The sequence below is a fragment of the Camelus dromedarius genome, chromosome 1 (assembly GCF_036321535.1).
Source record: "Camelus dromedarius isolate mCamDro1 chromosome 1, mCamDro1.pat, whole genome shotgun sequence".
Taxonomy (NCBI): domain Eukaryota; kingdom Metazoa; phylum Chordata; class Mammalia; order Artiodactyla; family Camelidae; genus Camelus; species Camelus dromedarius.
In genome coordinates this window covers 24,149,211-24,171,425 of record NC_087436.1, presented here as the reverse complement: position 1 = coordinate 24,171,425, position 22,215 = coordinate 24,149,211, and the positions used below count along the sequence as shown (strand labels likewise).

General features: G+C 41.6%; 1 protein-coding gene across 1 annotated transcript in view; it reads right to left on the bottom strand.

The window, feature by feature from the left end:
- Positions 1-22,215, bottom strand: part of SETD7 (SET domain containing 7, histone lysine methyltransferase) — a 45,165-nt gene that overhangs the window by 9,761 nt on the left and 13,189 nt on the right. Inside the window, exons 4-8 of the mRNA XM_031465718.2 lie at positions 14,945-15,146; positions 11,175-11,364; positions 5,961-6,042; positions 3,511-3,628; positions 1,026-1,183 (exon numbers count right to left, since the gene is read on the bottom strand). Of these exons, the coding sequence (XP_031321578.1) occupies positions 1,026-1,183; positions 3,511-3,628; positions 5,961-6,042; positions 11,175-11,364; positions 14,945-15,146 (750 nt within the window). The remainder of the gene's footprint in view (positions 1-1,025; positions 1,184-3,510; positions 3,629-5,960; positions 6,043-11,174; positions 11,365-14,944; positions 15,147-22,215) is intronic.

Sequence of the window (22,215 nt, the reverse complement as noted above, 5' to 3'; positions counted from 1 at the left end):
GAAAACCATTTGGGCTCAACAGAAAGAACTTTATAATCATCAGTGCCCAACAGCTAATTCCATAATATCTGTTTGTTCAGACAGCCAGCCGCCTTTGTGCATAACGCTAAGCCCCTCATCATGGAGGTTTCCAAGAAGAGGCTCACTGAGCAGTTGGAAGGGGAGGCTCAAACCAAAAGGGAGGTTGAATTATTTGATTTTTTAAAAATAACAGCTTTATGGAGATATAATTCATATCTCATAAAATTCATTCTTTTCAAGTGTATGATTCAGTGGTTTTCAGTTGTGCAACCATCAGCACTAATTTTAGAAGCTTTTATCACCCTTAATGGGACCCTCCATACTCATTAGCCATCAACCTCCATCCCCCCATCCCACCCTCAGCTCTGGCAACTGCTGATCTGCCTTCTGTCTCTATGGCTAGAGTGGACCATTCATATCAATGGAATCATATACTGCATGGTCTCTTGTGACTGGCTTCTTGCACTGAGCACGTTTTCAAGGCTCATCCATGCTGTAGCGTGTCACTATTTCATTCCTCTTGATTGCCAGATGATAAGGACTCTGATTTTACAGTTTTTCCCCAACACCAAGACCTCATGCTCTAGGCTTGAGATTTTATTGTCTTCCTTCTTTTTATATCATAGAGGGATCCCCTAATTTCCACTGTGCAGAGTAATTTCAATTTGTACCATGACTTCAAATAACAGGATCCTTAAATTTCCAGAATGAGACAACCGAAAAACAAAAAAGCCACAATAAAACAGTGATCATTAAATCTAGTGTTTCCATAACATTTCTACCACGTTTCCATTTCTTAGCCTGCCTGCCAAGGCCCAAGGGTGGGGCTGTTTAGACTCTGAGTTTCCAGTCATAAGCACGAGGCCCCGGGCAGAGGATGCTCAGATATTCTGAGGGAGCGGTCTGCACTGGGGCAGGATGACACCTTTTCGGTGCCCTGCTCATTCCCGCGGCCCCATGGCACAGACCCGCCCCGGCCACTGGCAGCCCGGTGTCGTACTCACAGGTCGTAGATGCAGTTTGGAGTGAAGGAGTGATTCGCCTTGTGTCCCAAGGAGGCACGGTACTTGGATACGTGGTTGTAGGGCTCAGGCACGTCAATGACCGTCTCTTCATCGAGGGAGAGGGTGTTCCCGTTGAGCGCCCAGTCCCTGCTGTCAACCTGCAGAAAACAAGAAAGCGAACATTGGAAAGGATCTTGTTGGCAGGGAGGATATAGCTCAGGTGGTAGAGCACGTGCTTAGCATGCATGAAGTCCTGGGTTCAATCTCCAGTATCTCCCGTAAAATAAATAATAATAAAAATTTAAAAATAATAAAATAAAAACAGAAAGGACCTTCCTCCCAAGAGCTCAAACGACACTGGAGATGTTAACTCATTTATCCTTAAAATTCATGATTTGAGTGCCACATACATGAAAACAGCCTAAGGCACCCCTGGCACCTGGATGGGGGCAAACACTGAACACCAGTGGTGCAAGAGGCAGTTGTGGGCAGCACCAGGCAGGTACACTCTTTATTGATTTTTCCTTTATCTTAGATGAAAAAAAGGATTTAAAGTCCCTTATAAAGACACACAAATATAGCCAGATGTCTTGAATTAAAAACAGGTGAGTGTTATATAAGTGAGTCAAAGAGGGCCTCTGTGTATTGGCCCCTGGGTTGTTTATCTCTTCACTGTGGGCTGAGACCTGTTACCTCAAAAGCTCACCCGCACCAAACTCAAAATTGTAGATGGGGAGGGTATAGCTCAGTGGTAGAGCACGTGCTTAGCATGCAGGAGGTCCTGCGTTCAATCCCTAGTACCACCATTAATAAAATAATAATAATTAAAAAATTAAAAAGAACTATAAAAATAAAAAAATTTTACACATCCCACTGTTTTTTAAATAGCCCAAATAGAGCAGAGTTTTAGCCATTCCGAGTCTGCTGCGTAACCCATGAAACCTCACCACATCTGCTAGGAGTAGATGGATAAACCCAGGACCATAAAGACACCAGATGTAGCTGTCCTTGGGAGCTCTTTGGCCCAGAGACTCCTCCCACACTACACATCACCTAGACCTGTCCGCCCCTTTCTGATCCCTCTCTTTCCCACAAGTTCCCTTGCCCTTCACTCCTCTGGACGGTGATAAGCCTCTGAACGGTCTCATGCTGGGAGGATGTCCCCTCTCATTGCAACCTGTCCAGTCACCACCCAGCATCTACAAAGCTGGCTGTGCGTGGTCGCCTCTTGTGGTCTTTTCTCAGATCAGCCCCCCAATCCCTTGAACCCCTACAGTGAGAAAGATGAGGCAAAAGAAACATGAAAGTAAGAACATCAAATGGAACCAGAAACGGAAGGAAGGCAAAGCTGCATTTCAGGAAATTTCTACACCTTTGTTGCAGGTGGGCAGTCAATGTGACCAGCAGACAGTCACGGACAACCAGGGCCCTTTCTCATCCACAACAGGACTCACCATCTGCAGTGCAAGCAACAGGCTTCCCTTCCCCAACCACTCCCGACCAACATGCCCCAGGATCTGTGGATGACAGCCTTTTGCTTCCCTTCCCCAACCACTCCCGACCAACATGCCCCAGGATCTGTGGATGACAGCCTTTTGGAATAAATAGGATTGCACTTCCATTCAAAGCTGTTGACTCTCAGAGGTATAGCCTCTCTCCCGGCTCTAAACTACCATTACTTTTATTTGTGTCTGATATTCAATCAACAGATATTGACAGAACGCCTACCATAGGCCAGGCACTGTTCCAGGTGCAGGAGACACAGCAGTGATGAAAGTGAAAAAAATTGTCATGGCTCTTGATATTTCAGAACTGTCATGAGATACGATATGTGGCACTTGGTACCATTTACCTTAGGTTGCCACTAGTTGTGTTATTTTTCTCATCTCCCCAGCAGAATCTAAATTTTGTGAGGGCAGGGAGGGCACCTCATTGATTTACATAGTGAGTTTCAGCACAGAGCCAGGGTCTGCTATTTGAAACCCTGCCTGAACTCTGCTGGTAACCTTGGGCAAATTGCTTAACCTCTGTGGGCTGCAGTTTCCTTAGCTGTGGAATCTTTGAATACATAAATTACATATCAGTATCCTGAGCCACCTTCCGTAGGCTGAATGTCTTGGACTCTCGGGACTGACTGTCACAGGGGACACTGTGTGGCTGACCACAGCTTGGTTTGAGTGCACTGACAGCCTGTGCGACTGCTTTGAATGTACAGGGACTTGATCATTTCACAGCATTTTGCCCTTTATCATTCCACAGGAAGACATTTTGTTGTGTATAAGCTACTGACTCTATGGTGTTTTTGCTACAGCAGTCTGAGGCCCTGCTATAACACAATATCCAAGCATTTACAAAAGAGCCTAGCTTTTTGTCCCTCCATATTTCTAGTGAATATTAAAATAAAGGAAATAATGAGAAAATTAAGGGTGTTTGAAACAAAGCCCTTTAACCAATCAAGCCAATTTTCCACTTCTACCCCACTCACCTCTTGGTGTGTAATTCGGACTCCATTATAAAAAGACATAACAGTATTAGGTCCCATGGCTACCTTTGAAAACAGTCCTTCTCCAGCACTAGAAATGAGAGAGTCAGCAACATAAACCCTAAATAGAAAAAAAGGGCAAATAATGACTCTTTTTTTTTTTTTGGTTTGATATGTCATTCCTTACATTAACCACAAAAATGCCATTATGGCTATGGAATCCAACATGTCAGTTCATAATAATTCCACGAGGAAGTAAGGAAAAATTAAGCCACAGATTTTGGCATTGGAAATTGGAGAACCGATACTTATGTCCCTTACTGCTCCCTAATACAGGGGTTATTAGTGTATATTCACAAAGTCACCCATTGCTTGATGGAAGGCTTTTAAAAATTTTTATGTTTTTAGTTAATGACAATTTCCACCATCTTCCAGGACAAGGCAAACATTTCCCCAAACTAATTAAAGCTATACCCAAGTTTCTCTATGCCATATAGCAGGGAAAGGCTGTTGTAATGAAGCCTCAAGATGGACCCTTTACATAACAGAGTGACAAACAGTTAATAAAATATATCCAATGAGCATTTCCCAGCAAAGGAATTTATTTATTTAAACATTTTTTAAATTGGGTTATAGTCATTTTACAGTGTTGTGTCAAATTCCAGCATAGAGCACAATCTATCAGTTATCAGCAAAGGAATTTATAACAGAACAGCCAGCTACGGCCCAAGGACCAAATCTGGCTGTTGTCCATTTTTGTGAAGTTTTTTTGGGGACACAGCCGCACCCACTTGCTCAGTGTTATCTATGACTGCTTTAGCATTACAAAGGCAGACTTGAGTAGTTGCAAAAGCCTAAAATACTAAGCAGCCCTTTACAGAACAAGTTTGCCAACCACTGGTTAATAAGAAAACAGCTCTCACAACTCCGGAGCTGGATTTAGTGAGCCAGGACATGCCCCATCCACAGTTTCAGTTCTTCGAGCCCTGGGGATGCAGTGACTGGTGGAGCGGGTCATCTTCATTCAGACTAGAAGGCTGAATTAGTGCCTCCACCTCCTGACACCCTCCCTGGGACAGAATTCTACACCCTGCCACTTGGCTGTGTGACCTCCCTCGCTTCCTTCAGCTCAGGCAGAGAACACCTCCCTGCCTGATGGGCTCCGGGCTTGGTGTGATCTGCTTTGCTACTAGAAGGTGGGCAGAAGTGACTGCCAGGCTGGGTCTTGGGGGTTAAGAAGCACGGCAAGTTTCTACCAGCCTCCTTGGCTTCCATTCATCTCCACAAGAAGAAGATGCCCCAGGGGGCTGTTGTTCCTTTAGCCTGAGTCTTCGAAGGAAGGCATGTGAGACAGACCGGAGCCCAACGTGAAACCTGGACGGCAGCCTAGTCCGGCTGAGCCAAGAGGATCGCCGTCCAAAGCGGCTGAGCCTCTGCCCATCTACAGAATCACAAGCCTAAAATAAAATGTCTGCTTCCTTAAATCACTGATAGTTTAAAGGTGTTGTTATGGGGCATCACCACAATGACAGTAACAAAAAAAGACTGGGTTACGGTGCTGTTGTGTTTGGGTGGCTAACAAGAGACCAGACTCTTCCCTTTGTCAACGGGCCAGAGCCTCGTGGCAAGAAAGAGGCCATTCATTCACTGTGACATTGTGGTGTCAGCCCTGTCAAACCAGGGAAGACGCCTTTTCTCAGACAGATGGAACAGAAATGGAACGGAGGTCGTGCTTACAGAGCAAGGCAACGAGAAAGCCAACTGCAGGTGGCGCTCTTCCCCACAAACAGGCCAGTGGCTGGGGAGTAAGAATTCCAGGCAGGGGACCAGAGAAAGCCACATAAGGAGTCAAGAGTGGAGTTTAGATAAGTTATGAAATGGAACAGGGCTTGACCCTCTGGGAGGGAACTCATAAAATAAGAAACTTGTCATTTACAAGCTGGCATGTTCTTTATGCTTCTTATATTTTCTTTATTTCATGCCTGTCTTCCCTTTGTGACCGAAGAAATTATCTTGTGTTCCAGACCCCGTCGGCTGGGCGAGGTAGAAAAGGAGGCATCCGGTCTCTGCCTCGGCTAGAGCTATGCAGAGCGTGAAATGCTCCCTAGGGGCAAGCAGGGGCTGAGACACAAATTGTGGCACTAGAGCCCCAAGAAAGGGGACACTTGGGCAGGGCACAACTGGCTGCCTGGCCCAACCGCTCTCTCTTCGCAGAAGTTTCATTCTGGGACTGACACATGGCACAGGCTGTTCTGTGCTTGATGGGTGGAGAAACTCTCTTACAGGGACAGATTCTGTATGAGAATAAAAGAACTCTTCCCCAGAATATCTGAGTATGTTTTTCTGCTCAGGAACTCGGCCTGAGCAGAGCCACAGAGGAGCATTAATTCCTACCACAGGGGTAATTTAATCTCACAGAAACAGTGCCATCAAAACCACAAGGAAAAAATTACCTCTCTGCTTCATACGGATCTGGAAGAAGAGCATTGGCAGAAATGCAAGATGAAGTTGACTTATCAAAATGGTACACCGAACCTGGAAAGCAAACAAAAAGCTCAGCCCAGGCCCAGAGTCAGGGAATGACATTTAAAACATTTCTCTCCATTCAAGGGACCAGAAAGAGGTAAATAATGAAAGATGTTATTCAAGTTACACCAACTAGAATGAAATTCTTCGATATAAATGGATAGTATTTAGATTTGCTCTAGAGTTTTATTTTCAGGTCATAATGAAGAGCCATTAGAAGTATCTCTTAAAATCCTATTTTTGCTTTTGCATTTTCTTTATTCAAATAGTTTAAGAGCTGCTTGTGTCATTAATATTTTTTAATCAAGAAAATGCTCTGTCACGAAAATTTGAGATCTCTCTGGTCAGATCAGACTGGATAATAATTTTAAATTTTTCCTGTGGTCTTCTTCATCCTAGACACAGTCTGTAGAATCCAACCACCCACCCTTGGCAATTGTCTCCTTCACTAAAAATAAACAGTCAGCCTCACCAGAATTAAGGAGAACAGACTGCTTTTGATAAAGCATTAACAAAGTCATCTTATTTCTATTAAAGTGGTTCAAAAGCCAATTAGTGATTTATTCCAGAAACGAAGGCAGACAACCGTCCTAGAATTAACATCAGTCCTCTGCAAAGAATTAGCTGCAGAGAATGCTCCCAGAGTACAGGAAAGACATCCGGTGTTCCAAAGGCTAATAAGTAAAGAAACAAGTTTTGGAACTGGAGGGCTCACTCCTGCAAAGTCAATTATTTTAGGCACTAAGGCATCATAAATTATTCCATTAAACAATTCCTTAGTGGTTACCAATGGTTACCAGGTCTTGGTTCTGTTTTTTTAATACAATCAAAACCCAAATTAATGTCTCAAACTAAAAGTCAGAACAATCCAGATCTGTCAGTGTCTAACCAGGAAACAGACCATTTGAGCATCTCAAAGAGAGAGAACTTAATTCTGAGAATTGGTTATACAGAGCACAGAAATGCTGAGAAGCCGAACAGGGCAACGAGGAGCCTGCAGACTGGCAAGAGCAGGACTGAAAGTCTGAACCACAGGGACAAAGGCAGAGGTGTTCCCAGAGCTCTAGAGCCCCGGGGAGCCCAGGGAAGCTGGCCCCATGGGGATCGGTCCTGGTGGGAGATGGAATCAGGGGGACTTGGCTGGACACAGAGAGCTTCTCCCTGCTTCCTTCCCTCTCTGTGTCCCCGGCCAGCGCCTCCCTGTGGCCAAACCCAGACAGAAGGCAGATGCACAAGAGGCTGGGAAATGCAGCCCGCAAAGGGCAGAAGGCCCTGCAGTAACCGCTGGGCAGGGAAAGGTTGAGGCACGCATCTGGACTAGCCCGCAACCCAGGAAAGGAAGTTAGCTCAAAAGAGGAACAAAAAACTACACTTTAAAGCCAAATATTTCTGTGGAATACATGTTCTAGTATGCAGAATTTCTCCTATGAACTCCCATCTCCTTTCCTGAGGCTAAAACTTTCTTCACAAATGTACTAAGTGCCAGCTACTGGGAAAGCACCGTGTTTGGGGCTGTGCAGACACAGACGAGAGCACGTCTCTTCCTGCCCTCAAGGAGTTGGTGCATCTCCTCCAGCGCACACTGTCCCTCCCTCTGCTCCCTTAGACAGCCAGGCCTGTGCTCCGGACAGACAGACGGCATCCTTGACTTCTCCTCCTTTGGCCTATCGTTTATACTATGACCTTTAGACTAGAATTCATCCATTCACTTGACAAACATTAATTCTAAGAGGTTAGCCAAGCCATAAAGATGGAATAGGAATTAGCCAGGGAATGGGATTCCTGTGCGGAGAGAAGAAATTCCGGCCAGAGGCACAAGGAGAAAATCAGCACAGAGAAAGTAGAGAGGCCGAAGCAGTTTGTGGTTCCGGAAGCATGAAGAGGAAGGGTGTGGAGGGGGAAGTCCGCGAGGAGGACTTCAGATATTTGTAATCTATTTTCCTCCTCCTCCCCCAGCCACTGGACCCGAGGCCACAGGACCCCGAAAGCCCTCATCTGTGAGCTGGTCAGTGGTTCTATCATTGTAACTGGTTAGAGGAGGGGGAGACACAGAGGGGACAGAACACAGAGTAAGGATCTGGTTCTTCCGAGTCCCCAAAGCGGCTATGGTTCCTGACTCTTTTGAGACCCACATTGTTCACATATCCTTAAAATAACTGAGGCCTGCTAGAGTCTTGCCAATAAATGCAACCCCTCTTTTTTTTTTGGCCTTAAGTTAGTTTGAAGAGGGTGTTTGTTATTTGCAACCAGGAGTCCTAAGAAAAATATTTCCCCTGAGAATGATCACCCGCATTTCCCAAAATGTATTCTGTACTTATACCAAGGAGAAGGTAATAACCATAACAACTTTCCTGATGGGGTTTTATGGGAAGTGCCAATATCTTGTCTATTTTTTTTTTTAATGAATTCTGACAACCTAAAGCAATGATCTTCAAACTCAGAACTGTCTACCTGGGTATTTACTAAATTGTAGATTCTTTTTTACTGTATATATATAAAATTGAAGTATAGCCAGTTACAATGTATCAATTTCTAGTGTACAGCACAATGTCCTAGTTATGCATATATGTACATATATTCGTCTTCATATTCTTTTTCATTATAGGTTACTACAAGATATTGAATATAGTTCCCTGTGCTATATAGAAGAAACTTGTTATTCTTTAAATCTACTTTTATATATAGTGGTTATCATTTGCAAATCTCGAACTCCCAAATTTATCCCTTCCCACCCACTTCCCCCAGTAACCATAAGACTGTTTACTATTTCTGTGAGTCTGTTTCTGTTTTATAGATGAGTTCCTAGTGTCTTTTTTCTTTTCTTCTTTTTTTATGGTATATCATATGGTATTTTTCTTTCTCTTTCTGGCTTACTTCACTTAGAATGACAATCTCTGGGTCCATCCACGTTGCTGCAAATGGCATGATTTCCTTCTTTTTTATGATTGAGTAGTATTCCATTGTATAAATATACCACAACTTTTTTACCCAGTCATCTGTTGGTGGACATTTAGGTTGCTTCCACACTAAGTTGCAGATTCTTAGGCACCCAGCCCACCCCCTGAGATTCAGAGTCGTGGCTTTTTGGTTTGTTTTTTCTTTTTAACAACTGTCCTAGGGGATTTTGATAAAGTGGTATGAACTTTTAAAAGACATATAATTCAGTAAAATTCAACCCTTATGTATTAGATCTGGCTCAATTCTTTTTATGAATCAAGTTGGGGGTATGTAATTATTAATCATATCTTCTTAATTGATGAGGAAGTGGGCACCTCCCATGAATCCCCATCATGAAAGTTACTGTGGTTATTACATTCTCCTTGGTATAAGTATGAAACACATTTTGGGACAGGGAAGTGACTTATTAAGTATTTTATGATAAAGAAATAGGTTCTGGAAGGATAAATAACCTGCCTAAGACCATAATACAGTAAATATTGGGGCTGAGACTCAAAGGAGGGGACTCTTAAGTTCAAGACTCTTGCCACTAAAAATAATGCCACTTCTGAGGTTTTAAAATCTGTATCACCAACTGGGATCTTGCCCTGATTGGAGTCTCCTCATTTCTAAACATTGTAACACTGTCTCCTTTGAGAACATATGGGAAGAGCACAGATATTAGAGTTTGAAGTTCAAAGATTACTGTTTCCCTTAAGTAAAACCAATTTTTCATTCTGGAATGATTTTATATTTACAGAAAAGCTGCAGAGATAGTACAGAGAGTCCCCAGTAGCCCTCACTGCTCCTCCTAATGTTAATTTCTTAAGTTACATGGTACGTTTGTCCAAATTAAGAAACCAACATAGCTGCACTACTATTGACTGAACTCTAGACTTTATTCAGATTTCACCAGTTTTCCCACAAATATCCTTTTTTTCTGTTCCAGGATCCAATCCAGAATCCCACATTGCATTTAAAATGCCTCAGTTTTTAACTTAAAAAAACAAAAACTGAGACATTTATAACAACCCAAGTTGGACCTAAATGTAAAGTACTAGATTTCTTATTTTTGGACAACCACTATTTGGAGAATCTCCTTCCGAACCAAATAGCTAAATATTATTTCGGCCTATCAATGCCTAGATGTATTACTTTTTCTACTTTCTTCTCCTTATGCCTCAACTTGGATTGGAAACACAGACATGCATACATTGTTTTCAAGGAATCAGAACGATTCAATTGGCTTTCTTATGTTGTGTCACCCAAAAATACAAAATCTCGATTATTTTATGTGTATATTTTCCAGATTTTCTACAATAAATTATTTTATATATTTATTTTTTTTTTGGTGCCAAAACCTACAATAAATAATTTTATAATCAGAAAAAAAGTTTAGTGTGCCGTACTGTGCTTCTAAAAGGAAATAGGATTTTTTTCTAAGATAGATTCCAACAGACTCACTCATGTGTCAGTTAGGTCCTCCAAGAAGATGCTAGGCTCTGAATGTGCATTTATCTTTTCCAATCAGAGCTCAAGCTGGATCAGCTTTACAATCTGTACCCACCTGGAGATCTACCTAACTTGATTCTTTATTAATTAAATCATTAAACTGTAGTTTTTTTTTCCCCCTGAGATACACTATTCACAATTGGTTAAATTTACTGGCGTCATTTTTTCATTCCTTCTCTGTATTGGAATTACATAGCTGTGCCCTGACAAGTGACTTTTCAGCATCTGCCACTAAAGTGCATGGTGTATATTTCCCTGTCTCACTGATGTTTGGTTTGGCCATGTGACTTGCTCTGACCAATGAAAGTGGGTGAAAGGGACATCGTATCAGCTCCAAGCTGAGGCTTTAAGAGGCGTCATAGGTGTCTGCTCATGGTCTGGCTTCCTGTGACCACCTGAGAAAATGTGGACCCAGGTCACCACTGTCCCTTCAGACTGGGCCCCAGAATGAAGACATAGAGCAGACTCAAACCTGACTAGAAGCCTGAAGTCCAGCCTGGCCCGAGTGCTGCCGGTCAGCAGATCTGCGTTTGCTGTTGTAAACCGCTGAGGTGTGAGGTGCCTGTGAAGCAGCACAGTTGACTAGTACACCATTAAAGTGGCCTAGGCAAAGACAGTCACTTCTCTCAGATAAGCCCTAACAACTGGCTTTAGGGAATGAGAGCAACCCTTCGGGGGCAGATTGAACTTACTTCCAGGCATCAGTTCAAAGTGAGGTCTTCCTTCTTCAGTGGACGTGAGAGTAGCCAGTTTCCCTTCTATCATCTCTCCGTCAATGAATTTTCCATACAGGGCAGTCCTCTCATCGGGGTACACATAGGCGATCTTCTCTCCCGTCATCTCCCCATCTTCATTTACTTCTCCTACAAGGCTGCCTCCATCCTGATGGGAGAAACCCAAAATCAGAAAATATTATATATAGTATTTATCTGTATGACACGAGTTCAAGAAATTTCTCTCGTGCACCCCCACGGTTAATACGGATCATAATAGTTTAAGAACTTGGAGCTTTGCACATGAGTGTGAAAAGCACGGTGCGTATCTCCCCTCCCCATCCCGTCCCCTCTAAGTTATATGCACAGGGGGCGTGTAAGCCTGATTGAGAGTCAGAGATGGGGTTATACTTTATAATCCCGGACAAGTTGCTGATACTCTATCTTGGTTTGCTATCTAAGGAAAAAATGTTGTATCTGTAGCATTAGTTACAACCATTTAAAGGAAACATAACTAAGTGATCACTTTGGGCCAAGATCAAATGAGACAGGAGTCTGTAGCAAGACAGGCTGGCTTGCCATTCCTATGATCCTATGTTGAATTCTGGATTTCTGGTCTATTAAGAACATCTTTAGTCTAAAGGTACTTAAGAATCAATTCAGTGTACAAGAGGAAAGAGAGCTGTCTGCACTTTCTAAGAGATGATCAAACGGACTTCTGCACACGGCCTTTCTGAGTCTCCTATACCGTCATTTTTTGGAGGGAGTCAGAAGGAAAAGTGAGGAAAGATCAGCTCAGTTCTACTCCCTCCCCATCACTTCTTTCTTCCCACTCTTCTTGATTACTGCTCCCTTTTGCCTCCTTCCAGGAGAGGAGCCAGCTGTGCTTCCTGTTTAACTGTCATTCGCTTCATTCCTCAGGGTCATTAAATGCTTTAGGGCACACACTATCATAGCATAGCTTTCTGTATCCTGGTATCAGTTTGAGGGACACAGCAGGTGATATAATTACTATTGAAATTGAATTGGAATACTAAAGATAAGCTAATAATTAACTTAAAAAAATCAGATCTAGGGTGCAAGAGATGTTTCCTTTTTTTCCCCCATCCAGAAGGCCCTTATGGTATAACTGAAAATCTAAGACCTTTGTGGGTTTGAGATAACAACAGTAATGCAATGACATCTTCTAAAAGCGTGGTTAGGTGCCCAACTCAAAGGTTCTAATTCCCCAGCTCAAAGGTTCAAGTCAGTGATGAGGGATGCTCCTGAGTGATCCCAGATGTTGCTACTGAGAGACAGCAGGCAGAAGTCCCACCAGGTAAAGGACTTCTACAGCTCCCCATAGTCTGATTGGAGAAAAAAGGTTATAAATTTAAAAATGAATCACAGCACTTTCATAGAAATAAAAATACTTGGAAGCACTTTTCACGGAGAGAAGAGCATTAGGGATGTATTATGCTCTTTCTCCTCCCCGCGTTAATTCTTAATAACCCAGCCTGAATGGGGATGATACTTTTTGCAAGATCTGCCTGCAGGCATTCAGTGGTGATTACTGAGCTGAAGGATGTTGGAGCATTTGTGCTTCTTACATGCCGCCGTAACTGATATAAGCCATCAGCATTTCTATGTATTCATAACAGAATGCTGTCTTTCTAGGGTCCCACTTTTCTCCCCCCTTATGTGCTTTAAACTTCCAGTTTGGGGGAGCAAGTGAATTTATTTGTCTAGAATAATAAAGTAGAGATTCTTCTTTTACTTCCAAAAGGAGTTATGAGTTTTTAATTAAAAACTTTCCATCACAGTTCCAAGGTAAAATTTTGAAAGAAATAAATTGTCCTTAGAGTGGGCTTATAAATCCTTTGGGGGAAATCATGATTTTTGCTTGCTTTTGTTCCTGCTTTAACCTCATGTCACAAACACCTCCCTGTCAGCTGCCCCTTTGTCTCCTCTGCTCAGTGGCTTCCCCTCATGGAAGGAGAAATCATGCATTTGATTAGTAAGAGGGCAGGATCTGACTCCCGCTGATGCCCATCTCTACCAGAGGGTTAACAGGATAAAGCCTGCTGCTCCTACGTGTTCTGCACTTTTGCTCACCTGTCCTGGGGACTGGCAGTGCTCACAGGCTGTACCTGCCCCCCTCTGTTTCTGTCCTTTCCTTGGGGAAGCTGCCCCAGGCAGCCGTACTCTCCCAGGGGAACCTGCAGCTTTCTAGCTGCTCTGCGGACCACCGGTCCACCGGTTTAGTTCAGAGGGGAAAGAGTAGAAGACAGCACCACATCTCCAGTCAAAGGTGCCATAATGAAACCAACATCGCGATCCCTGACACCTGTGTCCATTAGTTGATTCCCACTCCAGAAAGCAGAGCAGAGGGGTGTGATTACCACCCCACTCCAAATGCCAACAGACTCTATATACGAACTGTTATCAACCAAGTTAATTTTTAAAGCTTATAACTCTCCAGTGCCTCTTCCTTCCTGAGGCAGAGTCTGCTCTTGATGTTTAAAAAAACAATAATCAAGGCTACATGCAGCTGCACATTTTAGGTTTCAAAATACAACTACATTGAGTGAATCAGATCCATTCACTTTAGTGCATCTTTGATCTCCTTCCTAGACCCATCCTCGTGCAGAGATCCACCTTCCCTGACTTTAAGACTCTCCATCACAACGGCAGCTCCCCAGCCCTGGGCAGCAGGACCTTTAACCTGCCTACTCACGAAGCAACAACAGTTTCAGGCTTCCTAAACTGGTAAGTCCCTCCACCTCTTCTACCTCTGAAACTGAAAGGACTTCTGATCTATTGCAGACCCTACCAAGAGCACGTGTAAGTTCTTTAGTAATTATTTAAAAAAATGTTTTACAGTATTTTTTCCGTACGCCTTGACTATAATTTTTTAGGAACAATAATGTGTAAGTAGATTTAGCTGGGACTACTTTTCTCATTATACTTGTAATAGATATTTTGTTTTTAATTAAAACCCAATTTGGGTTCAGAGTAAGAAAAAAATGTAGTCTGACTTAAGCTCTGGACAAAATAAAATATTAGATAATATATTTTCTCAGGTCTATTTTCTGAAACATTTTCTAGAAATTCACTAATAACAGATAGGGTATTTGAAATGCAAACAAAATTGAGAGCTTTAATTCCCAACTAGGGGTTTTGCCACATCTTTTTGCTCTAGTCATCTCCAGGAAGATCATAAAGTGTTATTTAATACTCAAAGGCAAGTTAATTTTAATCACCTTAATTTAAGCAATTTAACAAGAAAGCACCTTATAAAGTAGGAAATAAGGTTGTAAAACGAAGTAACAACAGTGTAATAAGTCCAAAAAGATGAGAAATTGCTGCATTTGTTCTTACATATGAGAAAGAATAAAATTAACTGCAACAATGAAACTTTCTGCCAGCTGTAAGGAATATTTTTAAAAAGCAATATCGTTTTTTATCTTTATCAGTGGTACTGTAAAACCAATGTGTCCCAGTTTGTTCTAATCATGACCAATCATTCCTTTCCAAAACCACTGTGAGGAGGAATTCGTAACAGATCGAAGGGCAACAATCTAAGTCCATAGTGAAAACAGTGAGAGGACATCCCTCCTAAGCTGCTGGCTTCAGCTACAGTGACTCTCAAATTTCACAGCCTCACATTTTCTAACATAGAGAATACATTTTACTCTTCATTGCGCAGACTCAAAGCACTGTCTGAAAACATGTTACTTTCCAGCAAAACGAACAGTCACGAGGCTTACTGGGTAATATATCCAGCACACTCCATGCCGAATGTTATCTTTATATTGCCCCTTGAAGATCAGTCTCCCATCTGTGTCGTACTCCTGGGCCGGTCCGTTCAGCTCTCCATCTACATACGTGCCCTGGAGAACTCCCCCATCCTCGTAAGTGTAAACTCCTTGGCCCTGCAGGGCATCGTCCACATAATATCCCTCCAGGGTGCTGTGAGAGAAGGGAGAACAAAAGGGAATAGTCAGACTGTGACTCAAGCCTCGGAAAAAAAGGATCACATCCAAGGAACTGCGTGCCCAGCTGTTGTTTCAGTGCTGACCTGTATGCAGTGCATCCTCTGAATTCTCCAAGATTGCTAGGAAGAATACTCCTGAGATAAGGGTAGGCTTAGAAACAGAGAGGGAGATTTAACTCCTCATCTCCTGGTTCCTATGAACCCTATTTCTCTGCTGGAGGAAACAGAGAAGAAAGAAGCCACAGGTGGAAACTGAGAATAAGCCTCATCTAAAGAAGTTTCCAAAGCTAGATGCCGACCAATACCGGGCAGTAGAAATCCTGGTGTTACCCTTTCCGCATATAAACCACCCATGCTTAGTTTCCCCCAAGAGTGGTCCAGAATTCACCAGCAGTTTTCAAGGGTCTTTCAGATGGCTTGCACAGAGTGGTCTCTAAAAATACAAATGTGGCTTAGAATGTGTAGATGTCTGCATATTTGTCTTAAGCCATTAACGCATTATTTATCAGTGACAGTCATACTTGGTATCCAATCAAAAGTATCTCCTTCCATCTCTTTGGAAGATATATGGGGATTTACTGAAGTATGTCTGTGATCTCAAGGGAAATGGCGCAAGTACTTAAGACGGCAGGCTAAAGCTTGCTGATATCATTAGCAGCTTGATAAAGTTTGATACCCATGGTCCTAGAACAGAAGAAAGCTCACAGAACTGCTCATGGTGATTTTATAAGAACTACTCTCTCTCCCCTCATAAAACACTTTTGGAATTTCGATAACATTTTTTTCAGTGTCCACCTCACAGAGGCCATTATGCAGTGAAACTAACTTGACCAAAAAATTCCCTTCATGAGTTGAAATTTGGAATAAAAGACCAGCTCAAATTACTCTTAAATTTAAAACCTAAGATGTTTAGCAACAAAGACAATCTGATTATTTTAACATGTGCAGATAGCGCTCATTCGTTAATTCACTAACAAACATTTACAGAATGACTTCAAGTAGCGAGCATCGTGTGAGGATCCAGAGAGCATGACGAACAAAACAAACAGAAAAACAAGAGACATGTACTGGGGACAGGTGGGACCCAAAGGGGGCTGTGGGGACCGAGGTGGCCGCACCTGGCTCTGCCTAGAAAAGTCTTGTCTTGCTGTAATGAATGATAGAATATCTGTAATTATTAAATGAAAAGCACAGTCTAAAAAATGGTAGCCTCTGATTACATTGTAATTACACTATTTGTCGTCTCCCAAGGAGATAAATAGTTCTCTTTCAGTTTTGTTTGTACGATCCATGATAAATCGGCCTAGTAAATTCATGAAGAGAATAAAGTGCACTTTAGCGTAGCCTTTGCATCAATAATCAAAATTCTAAATCTAGGAGGTCGGAATTAATGAGATTCGATGTCATTAGACTCCTCAATGAAAAAAAAAAGGAAGGACAACCTTGGTGAAGGATAACTAATCAACTGACATGATGCAATATACAGTGTGAAAACCGATTTAATCGCCTCTCTGCATTTTGGGGATCGCCAAATAAAATACCAGATGCTTAGTTAAGTTTGAATTTCAGATAAACAACACATAAGCTTTTAGCATGAGTGTGTCCCCAGTATTGAATGGGACATGGTTTTTTTTAAGATTTTTTTGTTACTTATCTGAAATACCATTTTAACTGGGTGCCCTGGATTTTTAGTTGCTAAACCTGGCGACCTTATTGACTTTGAATTCTCAGCAGCACGCAAAATGTTACTGTGTATGTTTGGACAGAATTATCCCCTAACAGACTGGTCTGCCAATATTTCTCAGGTTTATGATCAAATCTACAAGGCATGAGTCTGGCGAATCAGTTAAACGATCGTATGGATTTGCACACATTTCCCTGCAACCGTACCCAGTAGCTTGTCCCACCCTCCCCTACAGCAGAGCCCACCTTGTTAGTATCACAATCCAGAGAACAAACTGCTATTCCCCTCTTAGCTCAACTGACATAAGGTACACAAATGCAAATTCTTGGGGTTTGGAGAGCAAAACTTCCTGCATTATTGTCCAGCACCTGCCTGGGGAAACAGCTTAACTTCCTTGGAAAATTTTTTTGGGAGCTTGGATGGAATCTGATGACAGCAAAGGGTCATGCTAGCACATGAACTGAGGTCTCCTGAGCAATACCAATGACAAGGCTTTAAAATCTTTTTGTCACTGAGGAAATTAAAAGCTTCTTAGCCGGGTGTTAAAGGCACTACCTTTCTTTTTCCTCCAAAGGAGGTTGGCAAACCAGGGCCTGCTGCCTGTTTTTGTAAATACAGTTTTACTGGAACACAGCCACGAACATTCCTTTCCGTATCCTCTGTGGCGGCTTTCACATGACAACAGCAGAGTTGAAGAGTTGCAACAGAGGCCGTATGTGGCCCCCAAAGCCTAAAATATTTACTGCCTCACCCTCTGCAGAAAGTTTGCTGACTCCTGCTCTGGAACCCTCTGTTCACACTGGTTTACTCACTGGCTCAGAGCACACCTCTACGAATCGTAGCTTCCAAACCACGGTCTCCCTGCCTCTTCTCTTAAAACATATTTGACCAAACTTAAGCTCCTGAGGACACACTCAGGAGAAAAAAAAGTTACGGATCATATTTTCTTTTTTCCTTTTTTTTTTCATATAAAACAAAACAACTTTTGGAAAACAATGAATATTCTCCAACCTCTGGCCTTTTTCTATTCAAAAAAGAAATCAACTATGAGAAAATGGCACTATTTTGTAGCCACTCAACTGTTACTATCTGGTCATATCTGAGAAATAACTATGTAGAAAATAGGTTTCTGATCTTTCTTGCTGATATTGGGTGGGGACTTGTGTTCTGGAGGAAGTGGGTTCATGGCAGGCCTCCTCAGAGCCTACCCATCCCCTGCACGGAGCCCGACTTCCCAGAGTCTCCCTTGACTTCTGCAACTAGCATCACTGGAGCCTAGTCATGGGCGAGTATGTGCCATGTCTTTATCCACGGTGAGCTTACACGTCCTTTTTCTCTAACTCAATTGTTAAGCCCTTTCATAGGAACAAATCAGGCATTCTGTATTCCTCCCCTAACACGTAATAAACATAGCATATCTGCAAGTGGCATTTCCTAAATGAAAGAGTGGAACTGGGAACTGGGATAATCTTGCTTTAAGAGAAGATTTAGAGGGAACACAAAGATTTAACAATTTCCTCAAGTGCAGGGAGGATTCTCTATATGAAGTATGTGCGCATGCAGCCTGCAAGTTGGGGAAGTGTCATAAACTCGATGCTGTATTTCTCCATTTGTAAACTGCAGCTACTAATACAGTTATTAAGGATTACATGGGTTAATATATATCAGGGGCTTAGAAAATGATCTGGGACATGGTGATTGCTCGAATAAACAACAGCTATTAATATTAAGCATGTACATTCATGTATATGGTGGTGAGTTTTCTACTGAGAAACTGGGCTTCAAACAGCAGCATCAGGGAAATAGTTATGAGACACTGGAATAGGCAGAAATTTACAACACTGCTCTACATCTGCTTAAAAAAATAAAACAAGCAGGAACAATTCTCTCTGTCTGGGTGAAGGATGGACTAAATGCTTTTTTAAGTAAAAAAAAAAGTAATATGTAAAAGGAACAAACAAAAACACAAAACACAAGTCAAACACTACAAAGATGTAGAAAGTGGAAATTCCCAGTACTCTTGCCCAACCTGGCATATACCATTTAAGACTTGTTCTTATTTGTATATCAGGCATTCTTCCCACCTCTTATGGTGGTTATTTTAACAAAAATGGGATCATGCTATACACAATGTTCTTGATTTGTATTTTCTTAAAGTCCCTTTCAACATCTTGGCAGATTCTTTAGTATGTTAAGAAGCTACAAAAATGGTTTGATTTTTCCAGTACCAGCATCTGAATCAAGTAACTCAAAAACATGGAGAAAATTTAAAGATCAATTTTAATTAAAGTTCTTTCTTCCCATATACACACAGACCATTTTCATCTGTTCTACCAAAGCTCTTGTACTTAAATTTCCAGTATTAAATTTAATTAGAAAATCTGACTGACAAAGAAATGAAAAAATTTTATAATTGTTTACCTAGACTGATAACATCTGCATTCTATGCAAATATTTTCATTTAAAAATTCCCTTTAATACCTGAATACACAAAAGTGTTCTTAGGAAATGAAACAGCCCCTGCTTTCCTTTATATTTTAGGCTCTAGAAGGTTTTGAGCTTTCTGCCTCATGAAGCATAAACTCTACTCCTTCCCCTCACTGTGTTCCCTTCCTTTTGTCAGATGTAGACTCAGAAGGGAAATTTTAAATGAAAGATAATTCTACTTTAAATTTCCATCTCTAACCAAATTAAATTGTGACTCTTAGCATTAAAACATTGTTTTAGGAACTACTTGTATGACAATATATCTCTTTTTAAAAAAAAATTGAGATATAATTAACATAGAACATTATATATTATATAGAACATTATACATTATCTCTTAAAATAGGGAAAACTAACTGAAGAAGGACATCGATAACAAACCCAAACTACCTGCTAGGGCTCCCTGCAACCAGAAACTTTGACTTCTTCCAAGGTGTGATGTGCACACTGACTGGAGCACTGTCATGCTTCCGTGTCATATAGTGCAGTGTCGTCACAGCGGTTTATCCTTTAATAAAAGACGTATGAGTCTGTAGGATCTGATTGTTATAAAGGCCCAGGATAATAGTAAAATATTTGAAGAGCAATTAGTGAAATTCCGTTTTGCCCTCTAAAAGTAAACCCTGAGAAAACCCTGATGGCCACTGTTACCAACTGGTAATACTAGAAACAGCAGTAATAAAATATAATAGTGATAATAATAATATTCCATCCTTGACTTTGAGGGCATTACGCTAAGTGAAAGAAGTCAAACAAAGATAAATACTGTATGCGCCCACTTACATGTGGAATCTAAAAACGTCTAATTCCTGGAATCAGAGAGTAGAGTGGTGGTTGCCAGGGGCTGGAGGGTGGGGGAAACGAGATGTTGGTCACAGGTACAAACTTCCAGTTATAAGATGAGTAAGTTCTGAGAATGTATAGCATAGTGAGTATAAATAACAATACTTTTTATATTTGAAAGTTGTTAAGACAGGAGATCTTAAATCTCATCACTGCACACACAAAGGCAATGACGTGAGGGAATGAAGGTGTAATTGTGGTAATCATTTCACAATATATACCTGTATCAAATCACGCTGTACACCTTAAACCTACATATGTTATATGTCGATGATATCTTAATAAAGCTGTAAAAAATGCAGATACAGAGTAATAGAAAAAAAAAGCAGGCTTTCCTGTGAGGTATCCTCCACTCGAGGCCTTAACAGGTTTTCTCATTCAATCTTCACATCAACTTGGAGAAGTAGATACAATTATCCTCAATTTTCAAATGAGGAAATAAGTTCAGGGAGGCCTGCTAGATTAGGGCTCTTCTGAGCTGATTCCTCAGGAAAAACCTCCCATCAATCTGCCAAGCTTCCACCAAGTTGTTCACACTCCCACAGGAGAGTAACTGACTTCAGCCCAGGACTCCTTTCAACTTTTTGCAATTATAGCTAATGAGTGACCTCAGGTGAAATGAAAGCATGGAAGAAAGGCAGTCAGGATCAGAGCGATCTCCTTGCTACCTATTAGAGGAAGGTGGCAGATGTGGTGAGAAGTCAGGTGGCTCTGGAACTGAACTTACCTGGGTGTGACTCGCAGCTCCGGCTCTTACCAGCGAGGTGACCCGGGGCAAGTTATTTAATCTCCTTGTGCCTTAGTTTCTTCATTAGTAAAAAAAGGATTATAAAACCTACTTCACAGATGGTTATGAAGGCTTCGTGTCCAGTGTAGAGCAAATGGTAGGTATTCAAAGCTATCCATCTCGTCCCTACTCCTTTTCTTCTCACACATCACAAAAATGTTTGCCTCACTCAGAACTGTTCCTTAGAATACAGTTGAATATACGTGTTGAACCTGCTTCCAACAAAAGCTGAATGACTATCAGCAACCTAGAAGGCACTTTTGCCTTGTGTGGGAGGTTGGAATACATGACTTCAGAAATCCATTCCAACTTCAACTTCTCTGAAATGAGAGCAAGCACTTTCTAAAAACCAAACACAAGGACTCCTGCACAGACCCATCACCTGAAAAAAAATCAGCCCTCCCAGTAGCTCATCAGATGGGCAGCTTCACTAAGGTTATCTGGTCAACCATCCACTACAAGCAGCCCTCTTAGCCAGACTCATTAGTGTAACAAATCAATGTCAGAAATGACGTGGGCAGAGGAGAATGGAGTTGTGGGGTAGCAAATAATACTTTGAAATTTAACTGGCATGGTAAGAGGAAGTATCAATAATATTAAAGAAAAAAATGAATTCACTTATCTCTATCTCATAATCAGGCTAAAAACCACACGACGCCCTAATATTACACAGCCCAAAGAAATCAGCAATGAAATACCTCTCCTTACCATTCTAAGATTTCAAGAAGTCCTGCTAAATTGTCTTTACATCCACAAATTTTGGTTGAAATAAGAACAATTAAGGGAAAAAAATACATTAACATGAAAATCCAGAACCTGGGATGAGTGTAAAAATTAGAGATGTGTATACTGAAGTATTCTGCACACTAAACATGCTGTCATACCCCACAGTACTCCACCACTGGTGCCAGAGAGGCTGCAGAGCCACACCAGCCAAGTCTCCAAAGTTTTCTCCTCATGGCACAAATGCTTTTATCTCAGGACCAGAGTAGATGAGAGTAAGTCTCAATTACCTAATCTTGGGGCAATCTTCTTTCTTTAAAAAAAAGGGGGTGGGAGACAGTAACTGCTTGAAAAGATAATTTTTTAAAAATCAGGTCAATTTTCTCATTCATTCCTCATTTGTGGGATAAACTATATGGTAAAAGATGAGTGGTCTGACTTGAGGTTTCCAACATAATAAGCTGGTTGTAACTTAAGGGAAGACGAGCCAACTATTGGTTAAGATCTCAAAACTAGCAAA